Source organism: Physeter macrocephalus, chromosome 20, assembly GCF_002837175.3.
Source record: "Physeter macrocephalus isolate SW-GA chromosome 20, ASM283717v5, whole genome shotgun sequence".
In the NCBI taxonomy this organism is placed as follows: Eukaryota; Metazoa; Chordata; class Mammalia; order Artiodactyla; family Physeteridae; genus Physeter; species Physeter macrocephalus.
Genome location: NC_041233.1, coordinates 107625520 through 107646411, shown reverse-complemented (window position 1 = coordinate 107646411; position 20892 = coordinate 107625520). Strand labels below are relative to the sequence as shown.

Below are 20892 nucleotides of genomic sequence, written 5' to 3'. Positions count from 1 at the left end.
TCAAAAAGCACATGAAAAGATGCTCAACACTGCTAATTGTTATAGAAATGCAAATTAAAACTACAATGAGGTATCCCCTCACACCGGTCAGAATGCATCATCAAATAGTCTACAAACAACAAATGCTGGAGAGGGTGTGGAGAAAAGGGAACCTTCCTACATGGTTGGTGGGAATGTAAATTGGTACAGCCACCATGGAGAACAGTACGGAGGTTCCTTCAAAAACTATAATTAGAACTACCAAGTTATCCAGCAATTTCACTCCTGGGCATATATCTGAAGAAAACCATAGGGCTTCCCTGGTGGCACAGTGATTAAGAATCCGCCTGCCAAGGCAGGGGACATGGGTTCGAGCCCTGGTCTGGGAAGATCCCACAAGCTGCGGAGCAACAAAGCCCGTGCGCCACAACTACTGAAGCCCGCACGCCTAGAGCCCGTGCTCCGCAACAAGAGAAGCCACAGCAATGAGAAGTCCGCGCACCACAACTAGAGAAAGCCTGCGTGCAGCAATGAAGACCCAACGCAGCCAAAAATTAATTTTTAAAAAACACCATAATTTGAAAAGATACCCCAGTGTTCACTGCAGCACTATTTACAATAGCCAAGACATGGAAGCAACCTAAATGTCCATCCACAGAGGAATGGATAAAGATGTGGTATATATATACAAAGGAATATTACTCAGCCATAAAAAAGAATGAAATAATGCCATTTGCAGCAACATGGATGGACCCAGAGATTATCATACTAAGCGAAGTCAGTCAGAGAAAGACAAATGTCATATGATATCACTTACATGTGGAATCTAGAAAAATTATACTTATTAACAAAACAGACTCACAGACTTCAAAAACAAACTTACAGTTACGAAAGGGGAAAGATGCAGTGGCAAGGGATAAATTAGGAGTTTGGGATTAACATATACATACTACTATATATAAAATAAACAACAAGGACCTACTATATAGCACAGGAAACTATATTCAGTATTTTGTAATAACATAAAAGAATCTGAAAAAGATTCTTACATATATATGTATAACTGAATCACTTTGCTGTACACCTGAATCATTGTAAAGCAACTATACTTCAATAAAAAAAAAATTTACCACATTTTTCCCTACTACATGCCTTTTTAGTATTTCTCAACTTCTAAAATTACACCTACCATTTATATGGGATAATGGCTAGTTTTTCAGATACAAAAGATACTAAAAGTATGGGCTGAACAAAGAACAAGTTTGGTCTTTATAACGTATGAGTGGTCTTACGTTGATGACAATTCTAGTAATAAAGCATAGTTGTTCACTTGAGATTTGTACACAGAGGATACACTTCTCTTAAAGAAATTCAGTTCTCTGAAACTTAAGTATAATACCTTAGTAAAATCAATGTTTCTGGATTTTTCTTTACTCCTCTGGCCTTAATTAATTAGCTAAGGAAGTGGTGATAACAAATTTTCACCAATTTATAGTGATGCTTTTTGGGTAGACACCAACGCTGCCTCTCCATAGCTCTTGTACTGTAGCATGCAAATGCCCTGTATCTTCTGAAGCACAGTGAAAAGTGAAAACTGAAGTTACCGTTTCCTTTACATTTGGTTCTTTCTCTTGAATATCTGAATAATCTTGATGAAGCTGTTTTAAATTAGACAAGAAATACGCTGCATTCCTAAGGGAAGCTTTTCTCTCCTTTAGTTCATCATACTTTATTTGTAGTTGTTTCAGCTCTGGTTCTAACCTAAAACAAAAAAAAAATTTTTCCCGAAAATAAATGACATAAAGTACAACAACAGCCTAATAAGGTAGATGAGATGGAGTATGTCAGGGTGCTGAGTGAAGCTTTAAAAAAGCAGGGGAGGTGGTCTAGGTGGTCCGAGGTAACTGGCTCCGAAATTACAAACGTGAACGACTCTGGACTCAACACACAGAAAAGGCTCTGAGACATGATGCACAACGAGTGCTCAACAATGAAGCCCATGGACGAGTATGCCTGATATGTCCTAAAATTCGTCGAGTCATTTGTAAAGTCTTGGGAACTACTGAATGAAAACATATACTTGAGTAAAGACTTTAGCGCCCCCGGCGGAAGCAGACAGGCATTGCAGTTTAACAGTAAAAGTGTGGACAGAAAGCCTTCCCTCGGCCCCTACCTCTTGCTGAAATAAAAGGTCTAATAAAACCAGCGGAAGCGCTCTCTCAGTGCCTGGATGAAATGTGTGACCTTGGGGGCAACCTGCTTTCTCTCTCTCGGTAGCTTATTGGTTTCTTAACCTATAAAATAAAAAGGGATAACTTGGATTTTGTGGACCAATTTATAAAAGAATGGGGAGAGGCTACCATCTTTTATTCTCACAAAGATATAAAAAAACAACTATGCTCTAATATCATTTTACAAAAGAAAAGTCCTCATAACAGTTCCGTACACTGAACAAGTGCGACGTTCTAGAAAACTCACTGTGCCATCTGGGTTGTGGGCAGGAGTGATCGATTTGGAGCCAGTCGGCAGACACCAGGCCATGGCTCCCTCACTTCCTAGGCAGATGGCTGAGGGTCAGTTACTGCCCTGTGCCTTAGGTCTTTCCCATGTAAAGTTACAATAATGACATACATTTTTCTCTTTCTGTGCCTTTTAAAAATACTATACTTCTCCACTTCTAAAGTTCTATCTAGAAAAGGAACAACAGATCTCAAAGACAGATGAATCTTCTGTAGTTGTCTTATATAGCCAAATGACCTACCTCACAGGGTTACAGTGATGAGTTAGTATGTAAAGCATTTATAGGACAGTGCCCAGCACACACCGCTAACACCTTAAAAAGCTTCCTCTCACTATCTTTCTTATTTTGGCCTGGGCCAATGAAAGCTTTAGCATGGGCCAGCAGCACCTGTCCATACACTAGATTTGGAAACCAGAGGCCAGGACAACCAATTTTTCCCGCTTCTAAACTTCTGTGGCCGTCTCATCTTTAAAACTTAGTACTTAATTATAGGTTGTCTTTTCTGATAAGACCACTTTTTCAAGCTATTTTAAACTCCTTAAGAGCAGAGAGCATATCTGATACTGCTTATTCTTCTGCTGCTTTACTGCCAACCCTCCAGCTCACACAGCAGCCCTGTCTGTATGGAAGACCACCAGAAAATACTAGCTGGTTGACCAGCTGATGGACTGTGCTCCAGTCTTCCTAACCAGACCATGGAGACAGCCCTGGTGGAAACTGTCCTGGCCCAACACTTGGGAATGGACTCACACAAGTGCCATGCCAAGCTATACCTTTCAACAGCATTCACAAAAACTGTTGACACTTCATACAAAACTTACTGTGTACCCCAGTCTCCGTGAGGCACTTTCTGTATATTTATTCATTTAAATCTCACAACACCCTGTGAGGTATAGTTAGCATCGTGCTCATCCACACATGAGGGAACTGAGGCACTGAGAGGTTAAGTAACCTGCCCAAGGCTGCACAGCCAGCAAGTGGCAGAGCCTAGGTTCAAAGCCCGGCAGTCTGGTTCTAGATAGAGTCTGTGCGTGCACTAAGTCTCTAATTCGGCTGCCTCTCGGGCCAGAACTGAGAGCTCTCATGGGGGGACGGGCCACTGCTGAATTCCCCTCTGCTCACAGCTTCCCCACTTGGCAGCAAAGCCTGCCTTCACTGAGCTTCCAAGCTCAGAGAAACCTGGGGTTTAAACGCAGCACGGCAGCAAGTTTTACAACAAAGCCTCGCATGGCATATCGTGATTAAATCCTTCTCTTAAGTTCTCAAAGAGGATTTTGATATTATCTTACCGAAGCAGTTCATCCTGGACTTCAATCAAACGTTGCCTTTTCTTTTCGATATCTGAGATCATCTAAGTAATACAACAGTTAAATTAATTTTGTAAGTATTTGAGCACTGCCTTGTACACTGTATTGAAAATATAGTGGGAAACAAGACAAACCCCATTCTTAACCATCATGGAAATTTGGTCTAATAGGGAAGATAGACATTACATACAAACAGGATGTAATTACAACTTGTGATACATGCTATGAAGCGAAAGAACAGGGAACTCTGAAAAAGAACAGGGGTATCCACTTGAGGACAACTTTAAAGAGGAAGTGGGGTCAGATCTTTACTACCCTGTGAGCTATAAAGTAAGGCGTTTCCATTTTATCTAGGTACACTAGAAAAATATTGAAGCAGGGGAGTGTCATGACACAATTTGTATTTTCAAAAGGACATTTCAATATAATACACTGTATTATCTCAACTATCACTTTTAGTGACTACCTCATATTCCACTGCTGGACATTCAGACTACTCCTGCTTGCTTATAAGAAATGCAGAATTGACCAACAGGAGATTAAAACTGAAAAACAACAAAGGCTTATAATCACCAGAAGGAAAAATGTACACATTTCAAATCCATTTCTGTTATAAATGTAGAGGGGGAGCTGTACTTCTACACGTAGGTTCATGCAAGTTTGGAGCTAGAACATAGGATGTTGAGTGGTCCAACTATAAACAGATGGGCAAGAAGGGCCTCAGGTTTCCTTGCAAACCTAGTGGCATACAGTGCATTGAAGGGGCAGAACCAGTACAAGAAAGGAGGTCTCCTGACCCTTAACCCAGGATTCTTCCCAGGCTGCCCTTTTACCTGAGACATAAGACAGTTCTGCAGTCTGAACGGCTTTTGACATATACAACAGTGATAAATACACATTACTTAATACTTATCCATATAAGTGGTCATTTTGGGCTTGAGAGCCATTTTTAGGCTAACTAGGATCCCCAGTTCCTCAGCTTGCAGGATACTCATCTGATCAATCACCAGATCAACCAAAGAAAAGCCTGACTGAAAAGATAAAAGATCTTATACAAACTCTCAAGGTCATAAAACCCAGAGTCAGGTCTTTACTTAACTCTACATATGTGCATGTTCTACAGGACTGCGTTTCTAATCACATACGTGAGTTACCTTAGTGTTCTTCCTTTTCAGCGTTTTCAACATCTGGACTTCTTTAAGCTACACAAAACAAAAAATAAATATTCGCCAGCATTTTCCACAGTTACTGTTTATCAGTTTACAATATAACCACATCTAGTTTAAAAACAACATGTGAAATATGTATAGTTCTAATGAGTTCTTTACCACATTGCCAGCAAATGCAAGCTCTTCTAAGATAACAGTATGCTGCTCAGGATTACTAAAAAATATCTAGACCAACAAATTTATGTCAGTGAACTTACCATTTTGATGAGTTCTTCTTTCAAATTAGAACGAAATTTGTTGATGGCTTCCTTACAAATTCTAGACTCTGTTTTTTGTCTATAGCAGAATAAAGAAAGTTAAACTTAGGTATTACATAAAGGATTTTGAAAGGTGTGTTGCATTTGTTTAGCACACCCATAGACACACACACAGTTTGGTACATGCCCTTCTGAATATCTAAGATGACATGGTCAGCTTGCAGCCCTTTCTCAGATTTAAAAAAATACTGGAAACATCTCAACAAACAAAAAGAACAGGAAATATTTCCCCCAAACCCTCATGTATGTAGTCAGCACTCCCCGACACTGGCTACATCCACAGGTGACACTAAGCCATGTAGAAAGCAATGCTTACAGCCAATCCCCGTCTTTTTCTGCTGCCTGATCCAGTGACCAGCAGACTTTAGCCCCTTCCTTCCTCCCTCCCTGCTATAACTGGAGAAATAATTGTATAACACATCTGGACTAACCAATGAGTAAGTAGCCAGAAGCCAGCCATTCAGTTCTGCAAAAACTATAAAGCTGACCCAAAACTGGCTCAGGTCCCTGTCATCAGGGACAAAAGAGCCCAGTCTCCCATCTGGCTCACTCTGGCTGGACACAGACCCACAGCGACTGTGCAGGAGCAGCGCACACGCTGCCAGGGTGGCAGCTAGCCCTACTCTGCCTCGGCACAGTACGGCACTATAAAGTGCTTTTTTTTTTTTTTTTTCTTTTTTTGCGGTACGCGGCCTCTCACTGCTGTGGCCTCTCCCGTTGCGGAGCGCAGGCTCCGGACGCGCAGGCTCAGCGGCCATGGCTCACGGGCCCAGCCGCTCCGCGGCATGTGGGATCCTCCCGGACCGGGGCACGAACCCACGTCCCCTGCATCGGCAGGCGGACTCCCAACCACTGTGCCACCAGGGAAGCTCTAAAGTGTGCTTTTAATCGAAAATAAATCTCTTGTGTTTCAGTTTGTCTTATAGTTATTTTTTCCTTGGGGCAAATCCATGAGGAAAAGTCACCCAGCATAAGGGGACTAAGCCCATGGCCTAATTCTTCAGAAGCTAAGCATAACATAAGAGAAGGCCTACACATCTGAATACAGATTTTTGAAGAAGTTTTCATCGAAAAAAAAAATGGAGTATTTCTAGTGACATCAGAAGACGGTGGAATAGGAAACCCCACACCTCATTCCCCACAGGGAAACCAACTTAACAACTACCTACAGCCCAAAAAGCCTTTATGAGAACTCCAGAAACCAGCTGAGAAGTTGCAGTACCCTGGCAAGTTCAAAGTCAAGAACCCACGTTGAAACAGGTAAGAGAAGCCATTTCACATCAACTGTGATAGCCCTTCTCCCAGAATTAAAGTCTCTAGGTATTATAAACATGATGGGTTTTGGGGTGGGGGAAGGGTGAGAAGATTAAGACATGAGAGCTTGCCAAAATTCTAACCTTATTGGTGGAGAGTTGTAAATTCTACGTTTTTTAAAACAAGTTATATAGGATTAAAAACATCAAAAAGTGAAAAAAAAATTTTTTTAGGTAAAAACAGTGGATCAGTACATTCTTCTAAATATATGGATAATTAAAATAAATGTAAATGGACTAAAGTCAACAGGTGGAATTCAAAAATGGACACTTTGGATTTAAAAAAGATTTTATAAGAAATAATAAAGTTTAAGGTGAGACAAAGGTTGGAAATAAAAGTTAAAAATATAAAATCTAGCAAATACTAGCAAAAGAAATCTAGTGACATATTAGTATCAGATAAAATAGATTTTAAGACAAAAAGCATTTTTAGGAATGGAAGGGGTCACTACATAAGGATAAAATGTTCAATCTAAAAGAGCAATTTTAGGGCTCCCCTGGTGGCGCAGTGGTTAAGAATCCGCCTGCCAATGCAGGGGACATGGGTTCGAGCCCTGGTCCAGGAAGATCCCACATGCCGTGGAGCAGCTAAGCCCGTGCGCCACAACTACTGAGCCTGCGCTCTAGAGCCCACGAGCCACGACTACTGAAGCCCGCGTGCCTAGAGCCCACGCACCACAACGAAGAGTAGCCCCTGCTCACCGCAACCAGAGAAGGCCTGCGCGCAGCAACAAAGACCCAACACAGCCAAAAATTAAATAAATAAAATAATAAATAAATAAAAGAGCAATTTTAAACATGATGTCTTAATAAAATAATCTCTCTATATAAATAGTATAAATTGATAGAAGTACCAGGAAAAACTGAGTAATACTGATTCTACATAGATCCAATAATTAGATTCTACATAGAACCACTAATTAGAGCTTTCCCACAGATTATGTGCCAGACCATAAAGGAAGCCTAAATATTTCAAAATAGGTTATCACCAGTCCATGAAATTTGACCGTAACTATTTAAGATGGAAGGTTAATACAAAAATATAAATTAAAAAGTCACATATTTGGACATACAAAAGCATACTAAATAATTTACAGGCTTAAAGAAAAAAATCATAATGGAAGTTTAAAAATATGTACAACAGTGATAATGAAAATTCTACATATCAGAAGCTGTGGAGTGAGTAGAAGTGCTATTTCGAGGGAAATTTATTAGGTACATATACCACAATATCAAAAGACTTACTTATACTCTAGGAGGATGTTCTCAAATGCAGACAAAACGACATCTAACTCCATGATGTCACTGGTTTTCTTTTCTTTTAAACACCAGATAGGTACACAGTCGGAAGTATCTACAACATTAGGATAAGTCAATTTAATACACTAATTATCAACAGTTTAGCTCTAGGTCCAGGGTTCTGAAAGCCTACAACAAAAGTAGTTCCACCAAATTGCTAAAAATAGCGAGAACTTTTGAAGAAGCACATGGGAGGAGACATGCTCACTTCTTCCTCTCCCAGTCAGTCTCAGAAACCCGTCTGTACCTCACCCTCTAACTGCCGTCTGCTTGGTTCTCCCATTTCGGCTGAAGCAGCCTAAAGCACTGCTGCCTTTTAATTACCTTGCTGTGTCTTTACTTAACAGTCTGCTCTTATCTAACACTACTGGTGATTGAGATCTTCTTTGTTAACTGTATTTTCAGTTTTAATCTACCCGATAGGCCACGTCTAGGACACATAAAGCTTACTGAGTGTATTGATTCAGATAGCTGTAGGAATATAATAAGAGATTAACTAAACTATGGTACATTTGTGAACAAAATATTATACATTAAAATGGTATTGTAGAATATTTAATGACAAGGACTTGAGCCCACTTAGTGTGAGAAAAGCTCAGTAAAAGAATTGAAGAGTAAAGACCAAAAAACATGGTAGTTATTTTGGGGTGATGGAATTGTAGGTGACTTCATCTTCCTTTCCATACCTTTGAAATTTTCTAAAATAAGCATTTTTATAAAAAGAAAAATATAAAACTTATCTTTTAAAAGAATTGAAGGAAAGAGAGAAAATGCTTTGTTTTCAATGCTTTATTTTCCTCCCATTTTTCAATAAACTGTGTCAATAAAAAATGATGCAAAATAACATGGATGAATCTCAAAGTTATGCTGAAAGAAGCCTTCTATAAAAGAGTATACTATGGGGCTTCCCTGGTGGCGCAGTGGTTGAGAGTCCACCTGCCGATGCAGGGGACACGGGTTCGTGCCCCGGTCCGGGAGGAGCCCACATGCCGCGGAGCGGCTGGGCCCGTAAGCCATGGCCGCTGAGCCTGCGTGTCTGGAGCCTGTGCTCCGCAACGGGAGAGGCCACAGCAGTGAGAGGCCCGCGTACCGCGAAAAAAAAAAAAAAAAAAAAAAAAAGAGTATACTATGTTGTATGAAAAGAGTATATATTATGTTATGAAAAATTAAAACAGATTAATGAACAGGCGCTAAAGCAAGTATAATAAAGTTTGACAGTAAAATCTAGGTAGTGGGTAATGAATATATATTGTAAAATTCTTTCTCCTCTGTCATATGTTGAAAATTTTCATGATAGATGTTGGGAAAATCAGTTTCTCCAAAGTCACATATTTTTAACTTTTTAAAGTAACAATTTTATATACTTAAATTTACTACTTTATCAAATTAAGAAATATATTTTTAAAAAAGAAATTCTTGAAAGATTGACTATGTATATATAAAACACTATTGTATACCCAAGTCTGTGGCTTCACTTCTTGGTTTCTTCCTTTTGCCACGAAACATCTTCTTTTTCTGAGTTTTCTTAAAAAAACAAAAAACAAAAAAAAACAGCAAAGATTTTTATTTAAGAGGAGTTTCTCTTAAAACAAGAATTAAGACAGTATTATCAGACACTGTCACTATTTTAGCTACAATTCTCATTTTGTTCTAAGTTAATAATTATATAAATTATCTAAATTAATATAAGGAAATGCTGAAAAAAATTAAACCGCCTCAAAATAAAAAGTAATTAAAACTTTCAGTTGGCTTGCAACAGTGGGTGCCTTGGAGGAAACTGAACTTTTATTATTTAAGATAATAATGTGTGGAATCAGCTCAATTTCTGCTCCAAGCTAAGAGGAAGTAACAGCTTCTGAACTAGCTCTCTTGCCATAAACAGCCATAAAGTGGGGAGCGGGGTGGCACCTTCATTCAGGCACTGGAGCACAGGCAAAACAAGCCTGAGAGACTCAGAAGGTGGACCCTGGCTGCCCGCCTTCCCGCACGCCTGGGGACAGCTGAGACAGCAGCACAGCAGGCCCAGTCCCAGCAGAGGGTGGTAACCCTGGTTCGCGGGAGGCAGAGACCTGCAGTCAGCTGCTCAGGGAGAAGAGCAGAGCTCTGGGTGCGGGTCCCCGACAGCCCCTGACCGCCTACTCCGCGTGCACATGAGGCTACCGAGAGTACACTGGGACGTGGCTATCGTGGGATTAAGAACATAACAGGTAATAACAGACAGGAAATTCTGGGGGAGATCAGATGGAGAAAATGCAGAGACCTCATTAACAACTAGTTAACAGCTGTCTATCCAGCGGAGCTAGGGGAGAGACCACAACTTAGAGGTAAGAACGGTACCCTAGATCGTGCAATATCAAACAGGGTGAAACTGTTCCCAAGGGGACAGGCCAGAAACTCTCAGATAGTACAGTGGTTTGTGACCCTCCGAAGTACCTAGTATATACACAGATACACAGTATATTTATGATATTAAAAATTTAACTGCGGGGGGATGGTTAGGAGAAAAAATGTCTAAAAAGGCTTCTTAGAGAGGACAGCAATGGAAGAGGGTGGAGAAGCACTGCTCTAGAGTCAGGCCTACCCTAGACTCACCCTAACAAAGCCTAAAACCCATCTCTGGCCAGATTCACCAGGGAGACAGAGACGGGAGGGTGTGGTAAGCGAGATCCCCAATGACTTGGACAGTTCCCCCCCCCCCCCAACCCGAGTGTGGGTGGCTCCTGCGAACATGCTGGGATGTTCACTCCCTTGATTAGGTTATGTTTCATAAAAGGCCACTGCAGCAGACTGGAGAGATTCTCTGGCTAGCTCTGAAGATGTCAGCTGCCATGTTGTGAGAGGGCCATGTGACCAGGACCTAAGGGCAGAGAGTGACCCAGCTTTACCCAGAGAGAAAACAAGAACCTCAGGCCTACAACGGCAAGGATCAGAATTCTGCCAATAGCTTGCATGATCTTAGATGGGGACCCTGGGCCTCAGATGAGATTTCAGTCCTGGCTGGCACCTTGACTCCAGCCTCTGAGACCAGCTAAGGTGAGCCTGGGCTTCTGACCTATAGAAACTGTGACGTATAAATGTATCTTGTTTGAAATCACAAAATTTGTGGTATTCTGTTACGCAGCTACTGAAAACTATTACAGAGGTCGAGTCCCACTGAGTTAGAGACGCTTGGAAGACACCTTAGGCTTTCCACAGGTTGACCCTAACGAAGGATAAACCACACTACAGAAGTTCAAGATGATCAGCCAATAATTAAGATACCTGTTAGAATGAAAGTCAGCATTCAGAAGAAAACACAACTCAGAATCTCAACAACCTATCGACAATGTGCAATAGTCAAAAAGTATCAGATTAAAAATGTTATACAAAAAATGTAACCTATAGCCAAGACAGAAAAAGTACTCAAAAGAAGCTGACCTGAGACAGCCCAGATACAGCCATCCCTCAGTATCCAAGGAAGATGGTTCCCAGATCCCCCATGGATACCCAAATCCGCTGATGTTCAAAGTCCTTTTATAAAATGGTGTAGTATTTGCATGTAACCTGTATACATCCTCCTATAAACTTTAAATCATCTCTAGATTACTTATAATACCTAATATGATGTAAATACTATGAAAATAGTTGCTGCTGCCTGGCAAATTCAACTTTTGCTTTTTTGGAACTTTACGGAATTTTTTGTCAAATATTTCCTATCAGCGGTTGGTTTGAATCTATGGATGTGGAACCTGCCGATACAGAGGGCTGACTCTACCTGACTTAGCAAACAAAGACCTTAAAGCAGCTGTTATAAATATATCCAAAGAAGGAAATGATGGTCTTAATGATTATGCAGATAGGGAATCTCAGCCAAGAAGTAGAAACTATGGGGGAAAAAAAAAAAAAAGGAAATAATAGAACCCAGAAGCATGCTACTAAAAAGGAAAAGTCACTGGGTGATGTTTTATTTCCTGTGGCTGCTATAATAAACGACCACAGCTTCGTGGCTTAAAACAACAGAAATTTCTTCTCCCACAGTTCTGGAGTTCAGAAGCCTGAAATCCATTTCAGTGGGCCAAAATGAAGGTGCCGGCATATTATGACATATTAAAAGCTTGATTAAAAGATATTATATATTGGTATGTCAAGAATCTTAAAATAGGGACTTCCCTGGTGGCACAGTGGTTGAGGGTCTGCCTGCCAGTGCAGGGGACACAGGTTCGAGCCCTGGTCCGGGAGGGTCCCACGTGCCACAGAGCAGCTGAGCCCGTGTGCCACAACTGCTGGGCCTGTGCTCTGGAGCCCACGAGCCACAACTACTGGGCCTGCGCTCCATAACTATTGAGGCCTGCGTGCCTGGAGCCTGTGCTCTGCAATGGGAGAGGCCACCACAGTGAGAAGCCCGAGCACTGCAACGAAGAGTAGCCCCCGCTCACCGCAACTGGAGAAAGCCCACGCACAGCAACGAAGACCCAATGCAGCCAGTAAATAAATAAATAAACATTAAAAAAAAAAAAAAAAAAAAAAAAAAAAGAATCTTAAAATAGAATACATATGACCCAGAAATCTTATGATAGCAATTTCTTCTAAGGAAATGATCAAGGATGTGCACAAAGATTTAGCTAGAAAAGAAAATCATCAAAGCACTTACATTTTAAAAATTACAATTGCTCATTAGTAAGAGATTAAACTATGGCACATTCATGAATGAAATGTCACGCATTTATTAAAATGGTATGTAGAATACTTAATAACAAGGATATGGTTCCACTTAGGGTGAGAAGAGCTCAATAAAGAACTGAAGAGTATAGACCAAAAAATGTGGTGGTTATTTTATTTTTGGGGTGATGGAATTATAGGTGATTTTATCTGCCTTTCCATACCTTCCAAATTTTCTAAAATAAACTTATTTTTATAATAAGAAAAGTGTAAAACTTATCTTTTAAAAGAAGTGAAGGAAAAAAAGAAAATGCTTTGTTTTCCTCCCAGACATTTTCTATCAACTTTTCTACTCTTCAAGGGGATAGCAGACACTCTCCTACCAGTTGACTTTCTGTTTCCAGGGTCTCTTTTTCAACAGAGGGCTTGGCACCAAGGGGTCCCACCTTTTTAAGCGTGACCGATTCAGCTGGCTTCTCTGAAGGTTCTGAAGATGCTGTCGCTGAAACAGCTTCACGTTGTGTACTTATGTTCTCTGCTGGTTTAACTTTTCTTCTTACATCACTTTCTTCAGTGCTTTCAGATTCATCACTAATGGGCTTGAGTTTTCTTCCTGGCTATGTCAAGAAAACAGCATTACTGTTTTGAAAGTACAGGTGCTTATCATTCCTATTGCATTAGATAACCATAAAGTCCACATTTCTTATCTCTAAACTTCAAGACTGAACATAATAGGAAGATGGTAACACGATTAGCAGATAGGATGAGAAACCTTGACTAAAGGGCTCCAAGCAGACGCTCCCAGCAAATCACTCTGCCTTTGTAAACCACCATCTAAACACGTTACACGAACACTATGAAAACTGACAAGGTACACAGAGATTTGAGATCTCTGTAATGAAAAACACTTCCGATATAAAAATATTTCATTTTTATTAAAAAATCTTCTAAAACATTATATACTCTTTATGAAAAATGTTGCTACAGAACATTTTCTGTATTTGCATCCAACTTAAAATGGATATGAAATATCTTACAATTTAAGATAGGAGAACGCGCCTACGTACCTTTTTGGCACTAATTTTTACAGACTCATTTTCACTGGCTTCAACGTCAGAAGTGTCCGAACTGTACCAAAGAACAAACCATCAATATCTTGCACACATTTCATTTTTATTGACATATGTCTTCTAAAAGCTGCTCCTCCAACACAAAAACAAGCTCGATTTATAAGGAGATTTCCCATCTGTCACGGGTGGGCCTGCCACCTTCCCAGATCTACTGGTCATCTCCCACACCTTCCCACACCCAGGCCACATCAGTTTAGTGCTGGCAGGCAAGGAAGTGTCCCATAAGTGCAGTACCTCATGGTCCGGTCTGAGAACCGCTCTTTTCTCCCCGTCACCACTCCCAGGTGTACGGGCCATCATCTGTACTAATCCACAGACACTAGGCCTATGCTCAGGGGACAGAAAAGGGAATACCTTCTTTCATCCTTTGAAAAGGAAAAAATAACCCTAAACTTCTGATGAGAGTTCTTTCATTTTTTCCATTCAATTCAATACAACAAACATTTATTTAACACCAACCTCAAAATGCAAGTACAAGGAATAAAATTACTTGAAAAATGAGGAGCCTTCCTTTAATGGGTTCACTGACTAGCAGGAAGGCCAAAGACAGTGAGTGCAGAGGAGATGTGGATAAATGGCTGGGGAATCAGGAAACACATCATGGTTGTGAGACTTGAGATGACTTTTGAAAACACTTTTCCAGGCAAAGAAACAAAGGGAAGGGGATTTAAGGAAGAAGGAAAAGTAAACATGAAAGCACAGGGGTGTGAAGCAGCCTGGCCCGTTCGACGTACGGGAACCAGAGTACAGAGCGAATGTGTTGCTAAAGAGAAGCTAACACTATGGAAGAAGCCAAGGGCTAGGACCGGGGAGGCACCGAGGCAGCCGGAGGCGTCCTGCTCGGACCTGCCTGTGCTTGGCTGCCGTGCCAGCGCGACCCTCGCGTGGCGGCCACTGCTGCCGGCCTGCCCTTCAGAGCTGCCCACCACCTGGGGTCGGCCAGAGCTCTGAGAGCTGCGCTGCAGTCTGAGGCCATCTCTGCTCAATCCGGATTCTTCCACCTGTAACTTTCCCTGATGTTGCTAATAAATCTCTTCAATTCTCACTCTGCCTCAGGGTCTACTTACCCGAGGAGCCAGACAGACACAGGGGGCCCCCATACCACGCCTATAGGTTGGGGGTGAGGGAGCTAAGGCCTCCATGCTAGACACGCACTGGAAGCGGCAGGGGGGCTGGCGGGGGTGATGGCACAAAGGCACCAGCAGCAGGTGCCTGAGCCGTGGCCACGGGGAGCCGGAGGGTGTGCAGAGAGAAGGAAAGCAGATTCTCAAGGGAGTCACAGGCCAGAACAAAGGAGACCGGTCGGAGAACAGAAGGTACCAGGAACGGTTGCCAGACAGCTCTGTGGGGTGACTGGGTGACAGCAGGACCATCAAGCTAGAGAACACCAAAGGAGCTTGTTGACACCAGACGAGGGAGGAATGATGGAGCTTGGTTTCGGCTTTGTCGAGCCCCAGGTGCCTATAGGCATCCAGGGAAATGTGGCCAAGGTGCAGGACAGCCGGGGCCTCGGGAGAGGCTGGGCAAGAGGGAGACCTGGGGTCCGTGGCTTATGGGTCGTTAAAGCCACGAGAGGAATAGGGGGAGGGTGGAGAGGAGAGGGTGAGAGCAGACTGGCGGACACAGAAGAGGAGAGGAGATCTGGGAACAAAGAGCTGCTGACGCAGCCGTGAGTCCCTGGGGGCGCTGGGGCGCTGGCGTGCGCTCCCCCTCCCTCCCTCTCTCCCCACCCGCGCCCCTCCCCGTGCATCCCTTCTGCCCAGACTTCCTTCTGTATCCATATATAAGCCCGGTCTAACCCACCCCAACAAAGGTTTTTGTCTGGACGTATCACACCACCAAAACCAAGATTACCAAGGACATCCACTGTTAAACCAACCCATGAGTTCAGCCCTTCCCTGACTGGCGTCTGACCCTCCCGAGGACACGTGCTTACTCACTCCTCCACCTCTCCCGAGAACAAACCCTCTCCTGGCTTCCTCCTTCCCCTCTGGCCACTGCTCTTCTCTCTGCTTCGCAAGCGCCTGCTCCTCCACCTGGACAGATGGCAGTTTTTCTTGCAGGGTGGTCCCAGGTCCCCGCCTCCTCTCAGCCCACCGTCTCTCCCTGGGAGCGCTCACCCGTGCCTACACCTCCTGTACCAAACCACTTCCGTCTGAACGCCAGCTCAGCCCCTCCTGGGAGCGCCAGACCCAAGTACACAGCAGTCTCTCTAACATCTCCACACCAAGTTCACGGTCGCCTCACAGTGACAGGAGTACTCAATCTCCTAGGTAGCCCTCTCCTACTCAATGGCACAATCTCAATCCACTTACACGACAGAAAGCCAGGAGTTGTCCATGACAAATAGGATTAATTTCACTCATGTTTAAATGAAGTCACAGAAGTCAAGAAGAAAATGACCAACACTAGAAAAATGGAAAAAGGATATAAAGAGTGTGCAGAAAGAAATTCAAGGACTTGTAAAACATGTAAGAGATGCTATTTAACTCAGTCATGAGAAAAATACAAACTAGGACTAGACTGAGACAGCATATCACACTGGCAAAACTCCCAGTCTGATACCACGCTGGTGGGAACGTGGCAGTAACTCTGAAAATTGCTAACATATTTCATTTGACTGAGGATTTCCCTTATGAATACATCCCACAGAAATATAGGCACATATGTGAAAAATACAGGCACGTGTGTGAAACGGCATACGTGCCAGGTTACTGACTACAGCGCTGCTGGTGACAGCAGAAGACTGGAAACAGCCCAACTGCCTGTCGATCCAGGACTGGGGAAATGGACTGTGGAAGATCCAAACTATGGAAAACCTGCGACTGTGAAGAGAAGAGCGAGGAAGCTCCGTGTGCGCTGATGAGGGAAGACCTCCAAGATACAGAGAGCGGAAAAGCCAGGCAGCAAGGCAGCCTGCCTTCTCGGAAAAGGTTAAAACTCTGTATTCTGACTTTGATGTGCACAAAGAAACTGTGAAAAGACATATAAGAAATTAATAGTGGGGGAGAAGGAAGAAGTGGATGCAGGAGCTGGGTAATGGTGGAGAGGACATAAAGACTATTATTAACCTTTTTATATTTTTAAACTATGTAAATGTGTCACCTATTCAAAAATTCTTCTTGAAAAATTACATTCACCACCATTTAAAATGAACTGTGGGCTTCCCTGGTGGCGCAGTGGTTGAGAGTCCGCCTGCGGATGCAGGGGACGCGGGTTCGTGCCCCGGTCCGGGAAGATCCCACGTGCCGCGGAGCGGCTGGGCCCGTGAGCCATGGCCGCTGGGCCTGCGCGTCCGGAGCCTGTGCTCCGCAACGGGAGAGGCCACAGCGGTGAGAGGCCCGCGTACCGCAAAAAAATAAATAAATAAAAAATAAATAAATAGAATGAACTGTGCGGTTTTCCAAATATTTGGCTTTTGTTACCAATTTCCAATAACATCTCATAGAAAAACTGGAGTCTCCCAAATAACCAAGTACCATAAGGTTTCCCCAGTGCAGAGAACCTCAGAAAGACGTCCTCATCTAGATTTCTGCCCAAGTGGGATATTTGTTTTAAAAATACAGTTTTGTTACTTTCAAAATAGAGTCAGTAACTAGAACTGACCTATTACCTAACAGAGGTCCTTAAGTCAAGGATTTGCTCTAGCTAATAATTTTTAGTTAGTACTACAGCTACTGAAGAGTTCTTCATTATATGTGCTCTCGAGTTGCCTCTGTGGTGTCATTTTTACAGATTTTCCTGACTCAGGCCTCCATATAAATCTGAAAACTCAAACCACGGCAGCTTAGGGACCACGCAGCTGAATTTACAACAGACCGCGTTTCCTTTGGGATTATCAGCTTCTCTTCCCTATTTCCACCCTGAACTAACACGTATCTTTTGTGACAATTAAGCATATTTGTAAATTAAAGGGACCTCTCAAAATCATCTAAAATTCTATGCTCCTAAAACCTTTCCCCTCCTTCTTTGTTTTACCTCAAAGCTAAACCACCTTCACTGGTATGTTTTCTAGGATAATCAGGTGTCAGTTACAGTTATTATAAGTAATGTCAATTACTGAAAAACTGCCTTTTCAAGTCCCAGTCTTCTTGAGGGAAGACATAAGTTGGCTCAAAAGATCTTTAAAAAGTTTTGGTTTTATAAGCTTCTGTCTTAAAGAACATCTCAGAAATCCCATTGACCATGAGTAAACAGTTGCTTGAGATCCACCCATACCTTCTTTTTGCTCCTTTTCCTTGAGGACTTGAGGGGAGAGATGACCCACAGTGCTTGGAGAAGTCTTCCTCATCAGCGTATATAGCAGTGCTGTGTAAAGGAGGGTCTACAAAAGATTTTTTTAAAAAGGGCATTCAGAAGTCTGGCTGTCTGAGCAGTATTCAAGTTTGTTCCTTTACATCGGAGTATAAAGCAACCTGTGTTTAAATGGCTAACAAAATCAAAACCAATTACATATGCTACTTATGATCTCACACCTCAACCAGAAAAAATGTAAACCATTTCACCAATAAATACATGGATAGTTAAGCTATAACCTTACTGTGAAACTTTTAAATGAGCTAAAAGATAAACAGGAGGTCTGACATTCTTTCCTCACCTGATGGAGCATCACACGTCTACCTGGGAGACACAGCATGAACAATAAACTCAGAGGTCTGGAGTGCTTGCCCCACTCCTGCAACTCCATTACCCCACAGAGCGCCTGGCGCAGGGTGGACACTCGACATCTGTGGACGACTAGCCCTTTGGGGAGGGACCCCAGTCCTTCCGCACTTCCCCTCCTCTCTCCTTTACTCTAGAGCCTTGAGCTAAGCATAAAAAGTTAACGGGAATGGGGACTTGCCTGGTGGCGCAGTGGTCAAGAATCCGCCTGCCAATGCAGGGGACACGGGTTCGAGCCCTGGTCCGGGAAGATCCCACAGGCCGCGGAGCAACTAAGCCCGTTCACCACGACTACTGAGCCTGCGAGCCACAACTACTGAAGCCCAACTACTGAAGCCCACGCGCCTAGAGCCCGTGCTCCGCAACAAGAGAAGCCACTGCGATGAGAAGCCCGTGCACCGCAACGCAGAGTAGCACCAACTAGAGAAAGCCTGCGCACAGCAACAGAGACCAACGCAGCCAAAACTAAAAAAAAAATTAAAATTAAAAAAAAAGTTAACTGGAATGAAGATAAAGAGGAGATAATGAAGATAATGGAGAAACGGAGATAAAGGAGAGGAGACCACATGGCCTTGGTGGGAGGATGCTCCTACCTGCCGAGGAAGAGGGGGTCACAGGAGAGGCCTCGGCACCCTGGCCAGGCTCGTGGCGGGGGAAGGAGGAGGCCAGCCTAGAGCCCGTGCTCCGCAACAAGAGAAGCCACTGCGATGAGAAGCCCGTGCACCGCAACGCAGAGTAGCACCAACTAGAGAAAGCCTGCGCACAGCAACAGAGACCAACGCAGCCAAAACTAAAAAAAAAATTAAAATTAAAAAAAAAGTTAACTGGAATGAAGATAAAGAGGAGATAATGAAGATAATGGAGAAACGGAGATAAAGGAGAGGAGACCACATGGCCTTGGTGGGAGGATGCTCCTACCTGCCGAGGAAGAGGGGGTCACAGGAGAGGCCTCGGCACCCTGGCCAGGCTCGTGGCGGGGGAAGGAGGAGGCCAGCAGCGTGGAGCGAATGGCTGCAGGGGCGCCTGGTAAGGGCCAAGCACCCATCTCTTCACACTCAGGCTTTAGCGTGCTGCACACATTTAAACGTTCTCAGATTTAAACGTTTCAGCTGCTTATATAATGAACATAGCAACTGCACAATTTTAAAGTCAGTAATATACTTTGTATCGGCCTCAACTAGGCAAAGGGGTTTACTTTACTACTGGGAACAAGGGAAAAAAAGAAAACTAGACCAATTTTGAATCTCCATATGTAACCAGTCACACAAGCTGTACTCTTACCACTCGACAATAAAAAGATAAATAACCTGATTTCAACCCAAGTAAAGGATGTGAACAGACACTTCTTTGAAGAAGATACAGGCGTACCTCGTTTTACTGCACTTTGCTTTATTGCGCTTTGCAGACACTGCATTTTTTACGAATTGAAGGCTTGTGGCAACCCTGCGTTGTCAGATGATGATTAGCAATAAAGTACTTTTTAATTAAGGAATGTATATTGTTTTGTTACACACAATGCTATTGCACACTTAACAGATTACAGTGTAGTGTAAACATAACTTTTATACGCGCTGGAAACCCAAGAATTCGTGACTCGCTTTATTGCGATATTTGCTTTATTGCAGTGGTCTGGAACTGAACCCGCAGTATCTCCAAGGTGTGCCTGCGTACAGATGGCCAATAAGCGCGCCGAAAAGATGTGCAACATTAGTCCTTAGGGGAATCCAACTCAAAACCACACTGAGGTACTACCGCACATCCACGTGAATAGCTATCATCAAAAAAACCCAGAGAACAAGTAATGGTGAGGATGTGGAGAAACTGGAATCCTTGTGCATTGCTAATGGTGCAACTGCAATTCCTCAAAAAAATTAAACCCAGAATTATCATATGATCCAGCAATTCCACTTCTGGGCATATACACAAAAGAAGGGAAAGCAGGACTGGGACAGATACCTGTACACCTATGTTCATAGCTGCATTATTCAAAACAGTCAAAAGGCAGAAGCAACCCAAGTGTCCCTTGACAGGTGACTGGATAAAGAAAATGTGGTCTATACGTAAAATGTATACACCACACTGTTAAAAAGGGAGTTCTGACACATGCTACAACGTGGATGAACTTTAAAGACATAATGCTACATGAGAAGAAGGATACAAGTGTACAAATATTGTATGATTCCTCTCACACGAGTGGTCAAATTCACAGAAACAGAAAGCTAGAAGAGGGAGAGGGGAGCGAGGTGCCGTCGGCTATTGGGCAGAGTTTCATTCAGGGGAAAGAAAGGACAAAGTCCTGGGGACGGATGGGGTGACGGCCGCACAACGATGTACACGCTTAACGCCACAGAACCAGACGCTTCAAAATGATTAAAATGGGTAATTTTATGTTATGTATATTTTACCACACAAACACAATGAGATACCATTTCATACCCATTAGGACGGCTAGAATCAAAAAGTCAGATAATAACAAGAGTTGATGAAGGTGTGGAGAAACCGGAACCCTCATACATAGCTGGTGGGAACGCAAAGCGGTACAGCTGCCGTGTAAACA

General features: G+C 42.9%; 1 protein-coding gene across 4 annotated transcripts in view; it reads right to left on the bottom strand.

The window, feature by feature from the left end:
* The window catches only part of CENPU (centromere protein U), a 34732-nt gene that overhangs the window by 3093 nt on the left and 10747 nt on the right, over positions 1-20892 (bottom strand). For 2 of the 4 annotated variants that reach the window (XM_007102845.4, XM_024117353.3), the window contains exons 4-12: positions 17892-17997; positions 13611-13671; positions 12927-13160; positions 9363-9429; positions 7852-7960; positions 5234-5312; positions 4962-5009; positions 3790-3851; positions 1584-1740 (exon numbers count right to left, since the gene is read on the bottom strand). In XM_007102845.4, the coding sequence (XP_007102907.1) occupies positions 1584-1740; positions 3790-3851; positions 4962-5009; positions 5234-5312; positions 7852-7960; positions 9363-9429; positions 12927-13160; positions 13611-13671; positions 17892-17997 (923 nt within the window). The remainder of the gene's footprint in view (positions 1-1583; positions 1741-3789; positions 3852-4961; positions 5010-5233; positions 5313-7851; positions 7961-9362; positions 9430-12926; positions 13161-13610; positions 13672-17891; positions 17998-20892) is intronic. The other 2 variants (XM_055081363.1, XM_055081364.1) reach the window with 2 other exon arrangements.